General features: G+C 35.8%; 2 protein-coding genes across 3 annotated transcripts; one reads left to right on the top strand and one right to left on the bottom strand.

Moving 5' to 3' along the window:
* Positions 1-815: 815 nt before the first annotated feature.
* On the top strand, positions 816-7,562 carry LOC113770411 (BTB/POZ domain and ankyrin repeat-containing protein NPR2-like). 2 transcript variants are annotated; one of them, XM_027314854.1, is made up of 5 exons: positions 816-1,110; positions 1,353-2,505; positions 3,393-4,146; positions 5,369-5,566; positions 7,032-7,562. In XM_027314854.1, the coding sequence occupies exons 2-5, from the start codon at positions 1,960-1,962 to the stop codon at positions 7,304-7,306; spliced, it is 1,773 nt and encodes a 590-aa protein (XP_027170655.1). In that variant the 5' UTR covers positions 816-1,110; positions 1,353-1,959; the 3' UTR covers positions 7,307-7,562. The 2 variants fall into 2 exon arrangements, with proteins under 2 accessions (XP_027170655.1, XP_027170656.1); XM_027314855.1 differs by lacking the exon at positions 816-1,110 and having other exon boundaries at positions 1,135-2,505.
* A 523-nt stretch (positions 7,563-8,085) lies between these two features.
* On the bottom strand, positions 8,086-12,961 carry LOC113771076 (zinc finger MYM-type protein 1-like). The gene is made up of 4 exons (XM_027315699.1): positions 12,182-12,961; positions 11,562-12,038; positions 10,548-11,474; positions 8,086-8,775 (listed from the first exon to the last, which is right to left on the bottom strand). The coding sequence occupies exons 1-4, from the start codon at positions 12,959-12,961 to the stop codon at positions 8,086-8,088; spliced, it is 2,874 nt and encodes a 957-aa protein (XP_027171500.1).
* Positions 12,962-14,345: the final 1,384 nt, after the last annotated feature.

Below are 14,345 nucleotides of genomic sequence, written 5' to 3'. Positions count from 1 at the left end.
TAATTTACAATCTGGACCATTTACAATTGCCTGTTTCTTTTTTCACACAGTTTAAGAAAAAATAATTAACTTTATTGGAAAAGTAAATTTAAATTAGTATTTTCCTAAAATACCCTCACATTAAATGTAATATAACTTTATGGGAACTTGAATTGATGGTAAAAAAAGAATCAACTCTCATTAAATGAGATAGGTTTATAGTAACAACTACTTACATTAAATAAGGGTATTTTAGAAAAATTAAAATACAACTACATTCTTCGATTGAAAAGTGGACTATAATTTGGGACAGATGAAAAAGGAATACAGGACTATCAAAGTGGGACGGAGGGAGTAATGAATTAATAAAATGATAATAAGGCTTTGTTTGGATAGAGTATTATTCTAAATAATTATTTAGAATAATTATTGTAACATTTTTTGTGATGTGATGTATGTGAGATAAAAAGATAATTAAAACTATAAAAAGACGAATTGAAAAATGTGCTTATGATATACACAAAAAATTTTTTTAAAAAAATTGCTATACAAACATAGCCGCTGGTACTGTTATTGTAAAGGCCATGTTCCTAAATTGCATATTTAACTCGTGGTGATTGTTGTACCTTTTGTATCCTGGCCATAGGTTGCATTGAATCTAGTGTACAGAAGTTGAGTGCAGAGAATCCAGCCGTAATGTGGTAATGCCAGCAGGTCCTACAACTTCGTTGAATAGTCAACATTTTGTCATTCTTGGCCCAATCCCAATTATGCTTTGTAGTATCTTACACTTTTAGCACTCCTATTTCTTGGTAATGCCTTTGTCCGTTGCACTTGTTCTTCAGGAGTTTCTCTTAACTGTCTAGTTTTAGGCTTTTAGCTAAGATTAATCTGTTCATTTTCTCTCAAATTCAATCTTTGTCTCATCCTTACTACTCGGTTTTGTGTGTTTCTCAGCTGAGTCTTGAGTCTTCTGATCTTCTTTCACCCCCACTTGTTACTTTTCCAGCTAAGTCAGGAAAATGTTCACAAAAAGGGAGAAAGAGTACTATATTACTTTTCCAACTTGGGCTCTCAGTCAAGTCAACTCTCAAGGAAGAAGAAAAAGCTATTAAGTTTCCTGCAGCATATGTAAGCGGCTGAAAGTGCTTTTTACTTCTTTTTTTATGCTTAATTTTCAGATTTCTTGAGCTCCGTGACTGCTTATTAAAGCTAACAAGAGTTTCTTGAACTATAATATAGCAATATAGGATAGTTTTTGTTTTCTCTGCGTTGAGATTGAAAAAGGATTTAGAGATTTCTGGATTGAAAAATTTGCGGTGTAATCAAGGAGTTGATTTTTGTATCGGTTTCTTGATTGTTTTTGGGTTCAGGTGATTGCTTGGCCTTCTCTTGTTGAAGGATTGAGGGGTTGACTTGGCGTCTTTGGTGTTATTCTGTAGTTTTTGTCCCTTTTTAGGTGGGAAACCGGATTATTTGATGCTGTTGTGAGCAGGGATTTGCTGTAGCTATGGGAATTGGCAACAGATAGAAAGAAAATCAAGTGAGGCCCAAGGGGGTTATGGTCATAGAAGTGTGAATGGTTACTGATTAAGTTTCCCCTTTAGATCCTGCAGTTGGGTGTATGCAGCTTGGGAGTGTACTTTAATCAGTATAGTGCTGATTTACTGTGGAAATATTCGAGGTGTTCGGAGAATTGTGGAGTTTGATTACTCGTGTAATTGCTGCAAATTTACGCCTATTTTTGGGTACAACTATTGTTAGTCCTGCCTGATTTTCATTCCCTTTTTTGGTCATATTCCACTATAAGGATTTATCAGTTTGCACTACTGTAATATTGGCCGTTTAGTGTACAGTCTCAGCGGCATGGTGTCTTCTATATGGTGAATTGTCTTTGGAATGAAAAATATTCCCTGCTTTTTTGGAGAATGATTTTTGTAACCTGTATGATATCCCCCAAAAGGAATTAGCTAAGTAGTTATGGAAAGTGGGAACGAACTTGTATCTACCTTAAGCTTTGCTTCATCTTCATATACATCAAATGGTTCCAGTAGCCACAATATGCCATCTGCTGGTCATGAGCCAGGGGCTAGTCTTGATTTGTTGAGTTTGACTAAATTAAGTGGTAGTCTTGAGAAGCTTCTGCTTGATGCTGAGTTCGACTACAGTGATGCAGAGATAGTGGTCGAAGGAACTTCTGTGGGTGTAAATCGCTGTATCTTGGCCTCACGAAGTCCATTTTTCCATGATCTGTTTAAGAAGAGTAATGCTGGCTCTGCAAATGGAACTAAACCAAACTATGTCATGACAGAATTGGTGCCCCAAGGAAAGATTGGATATGAAACATTCATGGTTTTCTTGAATTATGTGTATAGTGGAAAACTCAAGTCTTCTCCAACTGAGGTTTCAACATGTGTTGATGAGTCTTGTGCTCATGATGCATGTGGCCCTGCAATCAACTATGCAGTGGAACTCATGTACGCTTCTGCGACGTTTCAGATGAATGAACTTGTTTTGGTTGTTCAGGTGTGCTCTAAATGCCTATTTGGTTACATGCTTCATTTTCAGTTATTCTGCTTGTTTTTGTACTAAACTTTGATGGTTTAATCTAGGCAATATGAGTACTATATTCAAATTGATGCCAACCGTTCTGAAGTCAGAAAGGTTTTGAAATTGTAAATGAGCTGAGAATTCATAAGGGAAATACAGCAAGTACTTTTGGCTGTTGATTTCTAGTCCACTCCAGCATGCAACCAATCAAGGATCAGAAAATGATTTTGCAAGGATAGGGAAAACTAAATGGAAGAACTTGTTCTGTGCTTCTAAAGTCGGATACACTTTCAAAACTCGATGTCAGCGATAGATATTCTTTATTGAACCTCCTTGTTAAGAACAACTCTAGAAAATGTTTCCAACTCTGGTTTTTTATGTCTGGAAATTTACAAATTAGTGCTGAACGTTGGGAAATATAGTATGTGGGCATTTTTACCCAACAACTCATTTCCTAGTTTTTGGTTAGCTGAAACTTGCCTACATAAATGTAACACATATATAATCTGGTTTTATACGGAACCATGTTTCTGATTTATATCTTGATGCCAATCGCTGTAAACATGTTTCAGGGAATTGTAAGAATGTTTTCATCTGCACCATGTACCAGCAAGCTCTTGTAAACTTGATGTTTAGATAAGTTGCATTAGCCTTTCCAATCAAGTTTATTCTATGCTTTAAATCAAGCCTGTTTCTTGCATTAACGTATCGACCAGTTCATTCTTTTCAGCTTGCCTTGTTCCCAGTGTGTTGCATGCTTTTTGTAATAATACAGATGTTCCTCAGTGCTATCTTGCCTTTAGAAACAGGTTTCACATCAGGTCCTCATAATTCTTTCTGGTGCTCATTTCTTTTGCATGCAGCGACGGCTTCTCAACTTTGTGGATAAGGCTTTTGTGGAAGATGTGATTCCCATAACTATAGTAGCCTTCCACTGCCAGCTGAACCAGCTTCTTTCACACAGTATCCAGAGAATAGCACGTTCAGATCTAGATGATCTTACTCTTGAGAAGGAGCTTCCACATGAAGTTCTGACTGATATCAAATCCTTTAGGAAACAGTATGACCAAGACCTGCAACATGACACTGGTGAAGTGAATTTCATCACTGACAAGAGAATCAGAAGGATGCACAAAGCACTGGACTCTGATGATGTAGAATTGTTAAGATTACTTTTGGATGAATCTGATATCAACTTGGATGATGCTTTTGCTCTTCATTATGCTGCTGCCTATTGCAATCCTAAGGTGGTCACTGAGGTGCTCAGTCTGGGTAATGCTAATCTCAATCTTAGGAATTCTCGAGGATATACTGCACTTCATGTAGCAGCTAGGCGCAAGGATCCATCAGTAATTGTGGGCCTACTGAGCAAGGGAGCATGTGTCTCAGATTCTACAGTTGATGGACGAACATCAATTACTATTTGCAGGAGGTTGACTAGGCCTAAGGATTACAATGAATCAACAAAGCAGGGACAGGAGACTAATAAAGACAAATTATGCATTGATGTCTTGGAGAGAGAAATGCTCAGAAATCCACTTGCTGGTAATATGTCTGTGTCCTCAATGATGGTGGCAGATGATTTGGTTATGAGGCTGCTGCTCCTCGAAAATAGAGGTAACATTTCCACCTACTAAAGAAGTTTTAACATACAGTCCATCACATAGTTAACAAACATAAGTGACTTCAAGCTGAAACCATCCTTGAGAATCCGCGCCCCCCCAAACACAAAAAAAAAAGGGCTTCTTGAATGTGCATCTATTTGATTGCATTTGAAGATTATTTTCTTCATCTTAAAGCTGTTATGCATCAATGCCTGTGCTCTCGACATTGTATCAGCAATTATGAACACCAAACCTTCAGGCTGGTAATATGATTTAAGAGTCAGAAAATTCAATTTCACTAGTGTCCACAGCTATTTGTTGGGTCCTATCTGTTCAGTTTCCTGGTGGAATGGAAATGATAATTAAATACAACATTCATTTAAGAACACACTTCAAGCCTCAACTAAATGTTGAGCAAAATGCCCAGGTGTCCAGAGGAATTTCTGGTAAACTTTCTGCCCTTCTTTCCTGAAAAAAATGAGAATATGAATCAGAGCATATTTTGAGGGGCTTTCTTGAGATGTGGTTTCGTCTTCCTAACTGGTCATCAAATGTTTGCTTTACATTTGAGAAACATTTTGGCCCAGGTTAGTGTCATGTTTTTTAGACACAAATTAAAGGAGATAGTTCAATTTTCTGTTGCTTTTCGACTTTTCTGTGCCCGGAACATCTACCAACTTTACAAGAGTAATGCCTTGAGAGTTCATCTGACATTTAAGTGCCAAGAGAGTTCATTGTGCTCTGATTGTCTGTTGGAAAAACTGCTTCAGATTGTATCTGAAAGGAGGGAAAGGAGGGAAAGTGTCCGTTCATAAGCGAGAAAAGATAGGATGAATATGATCCTCCTGAAGTAACAAAATTATACTTTTGGTTCTTTATAGAGAGCTGAGTTTTACTTTTCTTTATTTTATCAGCTTGTCAAGAAAAGTCTGATGATCCAGCTACCACTTGCCAATGCAAAGAACTTTAATCTTGATGAGCTGCAGAAAGTCTGTCCTCTTAAAGTTAGTCCTTTAGCTCTAATGGAATGTTCGAGTGACAGGCTTCTCAAATTGATACTCAGTTTTGTTTTTGTTTCTGCATTTGTTGTTTATTGATATCCAATAGAATCATCTGAGATGAAAGGGTCCTAGTTAGATCCTAGTTAGATACATTTGTGTCATGTTCATTTCTTTAACAATCTCCAACTTCCAGAATTTGAATGTGCGCTCATATTTTGGGTTTTTCTGTGCCAGTGGCCCTCGCGCGAGTATTATTTCCACGAGAAGCTAAGCTAGCAATGGAAATAGCAAATGCACATTCAACGTCAGAGTTTGCTGGCCTTGCAGCATCTAAAGCCTCGTGTGGGAATCTGAGAGAGGTTGATTTAAATGAGATACCATACGAGCAAGTTAAACGACTTCAATTGCGGCTACAGGCCTTGCAGAAAACAGGTAATTACAATCTCGAGTACTCTTGGAACTTTGAAATTAAAGTGATTACAAGTTTGGGGGTTGCCATTGTCATCAACAAAAGTGGAAAGGACTTAGTCGTGCATTGAATGAGTAATTAATAAATGTCCAAGTTTGGTGAGTTGGTCTCCTAGCTTCTGAAATTATCTTTGTTGAGCATTTTCTTCACTGATGAATATACCCTGTGCCCCCTGCTAATCTTGGAATATCCAACAGAGTATAATAAAAAAGCAAAATGAACTTGCATTTCACATAGGATTTTTTTTTTCTTCTTGGGTAAGCTTCCTGAACTTCTCATTAATAATTAAGAGTACACCAGTGAAGGGGCATATCCCTTTGACTAGTACACCAAACGAAAGAGAATTCAAATCAGTAAGACTAAAAGCAAAGTAAGTAACTCTATACAAATATATGCCTATCAGTATAAGAGTATCAAGACTTAAAAACAGTAAATGGAATTCTTCACTCGGTACAGAGCTGAGCATTTTCTTGGTTTCTTTCCACCTGTTTTTACCCCGCAATAATGTCACTTAGTTCTTTAAGAATCTATTGGATAACCAAAGTAGGAGGATATAACTTGTTTGAAAACCTTCCTATACCTGCTGTAGCATACATAGTGAACAGATGCTGCAAAAGCTAGTCTACAGACTGAAGGCACAAATGAATCTTAAGATCCACGTTTGATCATCCATAGGAGCTCACGATGCCACTCAATAGCCTGCCTAAACAAAAGACACTTACTCAGGACAGCCTCCCAAATCAATGCAGAGTAAGGGCATTAGAAAAAAATATGAGCAACAATTTCATCAGCAGCACAACAAAACTCACAGACAGGATTTATACGCAACCTCCACAAGCATAATCTGTCCTTCATAGTTATCATTTTTCTACAAGCAAGCCAAAAAATATATGAAATCCGCAAGTGATGCTCCTTCCCCCAGACAACAGAAAACCATGGCACTTTAGGACTAGAAGCCACTAACTGCTTCATAGTTGATTTAGCAGAATAAATGGCACTCGCTGATTTCACATAGGAATTACTATTGCTAAATTCCTCTTTGGTTGTCTGAAGTCATACACATATCAGTATCACACAAGGACAAAAAATCCTAAAGTTTTGCATATATTAACTGTAATGTACTAGAAATTTATAGTTTTGAAGAGAATGGTACCCTTCATTTGTCTGCTTACAATAATCCAAGATTGCAGTGAAATTTAAGCAAAGAAATGAAAAGCTATTTCACGTATTTACTAAGATTCTTAAGATAGTTGGAACGCTCAACTTAAAATTACCAAAAACCAGTATCTACTTTGTTGAGATTTGAAAAGATGATAGATTTAAAGGTTCCAGGTGCAAGTCACTTTCCCTTTGGTTCATGGAGCATTGCAGGTACCATCTATATATATTTATATATATCTAATATTGCAGTATCTTTTGTCATAACAGTGGAGACTGGCCGGCGCTTTTTCCCCAATTGCTCAGAAGTTCTGGATAGGTTCCTGGAGGATGACATGCAAGAAACTCTGCTCTTGGAGAATGGTCCACTGGAGGAGCACAGTACAAAGAAGATGCGATACATGGAACTTAAGGACGAGGTTTTGAAGGCTTTCGATAAAGATAAAGCTGAAAATAACTGGGTGGGCTTGTCATCGTCTTCCTCGTGCTCATCTTCTCCCAAGGCTATTGCTCACCACAAGGCTAAGAAAAGGCAATTGTTTTAAATTTTGCTCTTAGGTAGTGTTAGTCAGTTTGAAAATGTAATACCCCATAAACAGTTATATGTATACTTTGCCCTTATAGATTTTCTTTTCTTTCATCAGTCCAAATTTGGTTGACAGCAAGTCCATCTGTAAAATTTTCCCATAGGGAGTAAGCTTACACTCCGTGTAGGTATATGTCCTGATGATTACTGACTGAACAAAGAGGTTACTGTTATTTGTATAGTATTACTGCATCAGCGGTTCTTGAGGGGTAGAATTTTTCTTGTGATTTATGCTTTGAGATACAAAATATTATTACTAGGAGGGCAGGATTTTTCAACTGTTATAAAGCAGGAACTAAGCTGGAAATCTGTTGCACTAAAGTTTGAGAACGTTATGCGAGTGAATTAGGATCTTCTTTTCCTCCCCCTAGAGTCCTGCTTGAATTACTTGCCTTTTGTTTTTCTTTAATTGTTCTTTCTGTAAGAAAACCTCTTCAAAAGGACTAATGATACAATGTCAGAAGCAATTAGCAAAAGAACCACAAGATCAGCAGCAGAAATATGTGGCGGTGACAGAACACCATTACATTTCACTTTAACTAATAATCAATCTTATTTACAACCCATGTGATTAAAACTGCCATGCAAATCTTTCCGGCGTTTTGGACTGTACGTATGAAATCTTCTTTTCTTGATCCAAAACGTCTGTTTTTGGCTGGAAACTGACTAAGAAACTTTGACTTAGTATTCAACATTGGGTGCATTCCACAAAATCATGTCTTCTTTCTCAATGCGCCATCATTCGAATTTGCAATTGGAGCTTTCACAGTTCATACTATGACCGTCATCAGATTTAACAAACTCTACTGCAGAGGAAACCAACCCTTCAATTCCAAGATCAGCTGTTGTGTCCAGAACTAGCTTTGGTACCTCGCCAACATCATAATCCCAACACCCTGCATAGCCATCCAACAAGTTCTCCATTTCCTGCCAAGTGTTTGGCTTGTGCCAACTTGATCCATCAGCCGCGCCTCGCAGCTCAAGCCGTCTATGCCACTCACCTACATCCTGAGGCTTACATTCGACTACAAGAAGCCGAGCATTAGTCTCAGCTGCCAACTTGATTAGCCTGTCAAGGTGGGCCCTACGAGAAAGCGGCGAATCCACGACTACACTCAGCCCCAAGCTAAGCTGAGCTGAGGCCACCTTCCAGATAACTTCATAGGATAAGTCATTTAGGAGTTTAGATGCTGTAGTAGGAGAGGCTAACATGAGGGTTTCTTGCAATGATTTTGTGCAGTCTCTGAAATGGTCTTTGTCTATTAAAGGGCATCTGAGGGCCTTGGCCAGGGAATGAGCTAGTGTACTTTTACCACTTCCTGGATGCCCTTTCATTGCTATGATAATTGGCCTTTCTTGATTATCAGCATCACCATTCACTTTGATCCTTGTCTCCATTAGAAGGGGTCTGAGCAAGATTAACAGAATCTGCTCTGCTTATATCCAATTGAAGATGGCTGAACTTGAAGGATTTAATGTGGAGATGAAGAATGAAGACAATTCTTGTATAAACCAAAGTTATCAAGACAGTTGGAAATCTTTGTCCATTCTTGAGAGTGACACGTCAGTAAGGCTTATCCCTACAACCTTTTTTTTTCAAGATTTGTTGGTCCCATCTCGTTAAAAGAAAAAACAAGATATCCAATTAATTAGATAAAAATTTAATGAAGATTATGACACCACATTTAGATAATGTTTGACAAAATTGATCAATCTTTGTACATCATTACCGTACAAAAGTTATTGAAAGTAGAGGGGTCGAGATATTTTAGTACCAATGTGATAAGATCAAATTTCTAGGTTAAAGGTGAATAAAACTAATGATAGACTAATTCAAAAGCTTCACCATTTTACCAGTTAACCCATCATTCCTAGCAATGTGGAGCGGCATGCTATTCTTAACAACTTTATGGAAAAAGACATTTAGCTACGAGCTGATTATTTTTAAACTTTGTTCATGTAATTTTTTAAAACTATTTAATTCTCAGGAATTTTATTTGACAAACCCTATCAAGGAAGCACAAAGGAATTGGGGAAAACAAGTTTTTTTTTTCAAAAAAAAAAAAATATTTGTTAAGATCTAAAGGTTTCATTAGCATGACATGCCATTGTGCCAGAAAAATAGCAATAAATTGTTTTGCGGAATTTAGACTAACTTAGCTATTTCGTTTCATGTAATTATAGCAAAAGAATACTTGAAAAGAATCAATGACAAGTTTTAGGAACTCCGGGCTATAAACAAATTTTATGTCCCACTTGACAAACAAAATATATTGGCATGGGTAATTCGTTTGTAAATTGGTATCAATACACTACTACCAGTTAAAATGGTTGAAAAACAATTACCACTTGAAAATTGAAATATGATGCAGACAAAAAGAAATAATAAATTACGGACGCAGGACTTGCCATATACATATATATATATATATATATATATATATAGGATTTTTGTATTATGTGTCCTTAAGGTAAATGATAAGCATCCAAAATATAAGGAATGTACTTACTTCAAATGTTAAACATTATCATCTACCCCTAAATTCAGCAAACTTGTATAGCAACGAAATTTTAAACTTTTTCAGACAACTAATATTTGAACCCACATCTTATCATGTACTTTGAGACACAGAATATAACAATATATATATCGGAGCCAGGATTTTTTTGTTGGGGGGGCCAAAATTTTTTCCTAATAAAATTATTTTAATATATTATGTTCAAAATAATTTTCTTCTATTTAAATATATGACATCTAATAATATCAAATATTAAATTTAATTATAAAGATATATCTATTCATAAATATGTGGTACAATCATAACAAAAATTAACAAAAAAAAACCTTTGATTAAATATCTTATAACATTACAAACCATCCAATTTGCACATCATGAAAAAATGCTCTCCAATATGTCACCTATGCAATAGATATATATATAACCATGTAATATAAATGTAACTATTTTCAATTGAAAAAGATAAAAATTATATTAACATACTTTGAAATTTCAACATCTTTTCTTAGAAGTAAATTGAGCTCTACGTTCTTTCATAGAACTAAATTCATCTATGATTGAATCACTGCTAAATTTTTCAGCAACTTCCTTTTCTATATACACAGTTAAACAATCATTCAAGAAATTATCTTCCATCTTGTTTCGGAGCTTTGTCTTGATTATTTTCATAATTGAAAATGCCCGCTCTGTAGTTGCAGTTGATACAGGAAGAGTAAGAACAAGTCTAATCAATCTGTCAATAAGAGGATACATCACTGATTTTCTTGTCTTCACCAAGCCTTGACATAACTCATGAATACCAGATAATTCTTGCAATTCAGGATGATTTGGAATGTCAAGCTCAAAATGTTGAAGTTCTATTCTTAGACGTACTAGTTCTTGCTCCATAAAATCATTCGGATAGAACTTCTCTGCAAGTTTACAAATATCATCAATCTTGAACAGCATAAATCCATTTCTAGGATCTAAAGCAGTGCTCAAAACAAGCAATTCCACGGTATGATCATTAAACCTGCTATGTAACTCTTGCAATTGATAATCAATTGTTGCAATAAATATATCCACTCGATAATAATGCTCCACACTAATCTCATCATGATGACCACGAGATCTACCACGTCTTGCAATATATTGAGCATTCATATCCGGGATATCAATTTGATGTTGTTCACAAAATAATTTAACTTTCACCAAGAAATCATTCCATCCCGAATCTCGAAAATTCTTCAGTAGCTTTGTTGTGCTTGAGACAAGATGCATTCCATTCAAAATATCTTGAGATTTACGTTGCAATGCCATACAAAGATGATGAGTGATTTCCATAATGTCTTTCATAAGATGCAATGTGAAAACAAATCCAAAGGATAACAACTGATTCAAAGCAAAATTAGCATCTCCACGTTGAGAGTATGAACCTCCATCTGTTGCAATGTTACTTAAAACCACACAAGTAGCATTGAACATTTTCAGTAAACTAGAAATAGAATCCAAATGAGAACCCCAACGAGTATCTCCAGCTCGTTTTAAAGTGCCAATTTGATTAAGCCCCCTTCCAGTTTCAAGTTCACCATTAGCAATCTTAGTAGCAATTTCAATTGCTTGAGCCTCCTTTAATTAATCATTACGTTTGCTAGATGCAGTAACAATGTTGATAATGAAAACTAAATTGGAGAAGAATTGGTGAACAGAAGCTACTTCTCTAGAAGCTGCAACTAAAGCAAGTTGAAGCCTATGGGCCAAACAATGAATGTAATAGGCATATGGACATTCATGGCAAATTAAAGCTTGCAAGCCATTCCATTCACCTCTCATATTACTAGCTCCATCATACCCTTGTCCACGGATGTTATGAATGGCCAAATTATGTTGAGAGAGAGTAGAAAAAATAGCTTCCTTCAAAGTTAAAGCCATAGTATCACGGACATGAATAACACCAAAAAATCGTTCACGAATGCATCCTTCCTTATCTACATATCTCAAAACAAGAGCCATTTGCTCTCTTTTGGACTCATCACGAGCTTCATCAACTATAATGCAAAATTTTGAATTTCCAATCTCTTGGCAAATTTCTTTTCTAACCTTATTGGAAAATATATAAAGAATCTCCTTTTGAATTTCAGGAGATGTATAGGAGGCATTGGATGGAGCTTTTTCTTGAACAACACTTGTAACCTATCCATTAATAGAGCATAATTATAATTTTATAAAGATAATAACTAAATGGAAGCATATTATGAATTAAAAAGATTTCTTTCAAGCATGCATATTATATAAATTCAAGAAAGAATGCAAAGCTGGAAGAAAATCACTCTTACCTTATCATTATAAGAAGCCAACAACTTAATAAGTTGATGAAAGTTTCCACGATTAAGAGATTTTTCACTCTCATCTCGTCCTCGAAAGGCACAACCTTGAAATGCAAGCCATCGAACTACATCAATTGAAACTTGAAGCCTTAATCGATTAATCTCAACTTGCTCAAAACTTTGTTTCTCAATGAAAGTTCCAATGTGTTGAGAAGCATTCATCAAATCATTGCAGGCTTTTACAGCAATTCTGTGAAATGAGTTAGGATTTTTCCCCACATGTCGTAAGAAAGCACAATTATCTCCATTATTGACCTTCTTCCAATTCTTAAAGCCACCAAGAACAAATGCACTTAATTCAACTCGTCCATTCGGCTTACTAAATAGATAGCATGAAAGACAAAAAGTAGCATCAATTGATGGAGAATATTCAAGCCAAGATGGAAACAATTCAAACCAAGAGCTACAAAAATGACGAGCATGTTTCTTTGAACCACTTGAAGGGTAATTTTCAAGCTTAACTTGATATGGCCCCCAATTGATACAAGCTCGACGAATTTCATCTTGTTGATTAAGAGGATAGCTCCATATAGGTGGACGTTTTCCGGGATCACGCTCCAAAGAAGCAATATCAATCTTTTCAAGTTCAACTCTTTGAATTTTTTTGGGAGGTTCAACAACCAAACTCTCACTAAGAATAGATGATGGAGTAGCATCACTCTCCTTGTGCTTTTGATCTTCAATAATTTTTCTTTTAAAAAATGCATCAATTGTTGTTGACTTAACCATGGAGAATAAATTTCAAACCTGAATTTAATTCACACTTCATAAGTTATATACAACTCTAGCAAATTATCATAATAAATTATACGTATGCCAAATTAATATTATATATGCATTATATTAGTATTTCTTTGAACCACAAATAGAGTATGGAACCACAATTTTAAATGATACACACTTATTAAACAATAAAATACTTTATACATGTCAAATTATTTTTCTTGAGAAAAATATACTACCAATATAGTATAATATCACAATTTTGATACTAGAAATGTATTTTACAGGAGCATAAGATAATTGGAAAGAGGAAAAGATTAAATTTCATAATAAATTAATTATAAAAGGAAAAGGTTTAGTACAGGCACCAGAGAATGGAGCCAGCCACTTCACTTCAAGTTATTGGATTCTACTTTCTAGCACCAAGTGACCAAGCCACGGAAGCCACCAATGACCAAACGGTCCAAACCAATCATGGTGTGAATTACCCTTGAATTTTGATGAATCTTCTTTGAATCTTTGTTGTATTCTTCTCCAGACTCCAGTTCTCCTGTCTTCTTGCTCTTTTCACTTTACTTTTGTCTACCCACAATCAAGTGCCACCGTGAAAGAAAGAAAGAAATGAAAAGTCACCCTCTGACCCACACTTCCTTTTTGATCCGCATATCAGAAAAGTGGGCAAATAGCTTCCTTTGTAAGCTTTTCTTGGAATACTAAAGATAAAATAATTTTTTTTAAATCTTTTATCCATTGGGCTAAGTTATATATAGTTGTATATGGGCCAATAAAATAATTATTTTTGTTTTAGCCCATTAACAATTATGAATTGGGTCATGATATAAACTCTCATAATATAAACTAAAATTGTAAAAATTTAGGGGGGGCCAATTTTATTTTACACACAAATTTACATATTATGAATTAAAATTTTCAAAACTTAGGGGGGGCCATGGCCCCCCTCTGCCCCCCCTTGGCTCCGTCATTGTCTATATCTACATATAAGACGTAGATCCAAGCATGTCTAATGTTGGTCCATGTCTTATTTTGTTCCTAACGACTCTAACATTAAAATAATATGACAAAAAGAAATGACTTTAATTTGGACAACTTGGCTCTTAAGCTTCTAACTCGTGTGCAACTTGAGTAAAGTTCACTAAAAGCTAACTCTTTCCAATCGCCTCTTTAAATGTGCCTGGCATTCCAAACGAGCCTTGTACTGCTTGAACCATAGTTTGAAGCAACTCATTAAGTTTATTGGTATGAAGTAAGTTGATAGCAAGTTTCTTCCACCATTGCTTGCTCAGAATCAAGCACAGAACCTGCAATCACCACTCCACAGGCCAATGAAACTCCACTTGCTACTGCTCCAAAAGACACAAATGTGCACAGC

Source organism: Coffea eugenioides, chromosome 5 (assembly GCF_003713205.1).
Source record: "Coffea eugenioides isolate CCC68of chromosome 5, Ceug_1.0, whole genome shotgun sequence".
Classification (NCBI taxonomy): domain Eukaryota; kingdom Viridiplantae; phylum Streptophyta; class Magnoliopsida; order Gentianales; family Rubiaceae; genus Coffea; species Coffea eugenioides.
This window is presented reverse-complemented; position numbering and strand designations above follow the sequence as displayed.

Excerpts from the sequence above, each read along its gene's own strand:
- LOC113770411 (XM_027314854.1), top strand. The coding sequence starts at position 1,960 with ATGGAAAGTGGGAACGAACTTGTATCTACCTTAAGCTTTGCTTCATCT. Across the intron at positions 2,506-3,392 it reads AACTTGTTTTGGTTGTTCAG|CGACGGCTTCTCAACTTTGT; the intron begins GTGTGCTCTAAA and ends TTTTGCATGCAG. Across the intron at positions 5,567-7,031 it reads ACAGGCCTTGCAGAAAACAG|TGGAGACTGGCCGGCGCTTT; the intron begins GTAATTACAATC and ends TTGTCATAACAG.
- LOC113771076 (XM_027315699.1), bottom strand. The coding sequence starts at position 12,961 with ATGGTTAAGTCAACAACAATTGATGCATTTTTTAAAAGAAAAATTATT. Across the intron at positions 11,475-11,561 it reads TAGTTGCAGCTTCTAGAGAA|GAGGCTCAAGCAATTGAAAT; the intron begins GTAGCTTCTGTT and ends GATTAATTAAAG. Across the intron at positions 8,776-10,547 it reads CAACTGCAACTACAGAGCGG|ATTCTGTTAATCTTGCTCAG; the intron begins GCATTTTCAATT and ends TAAGCAGAGCAG.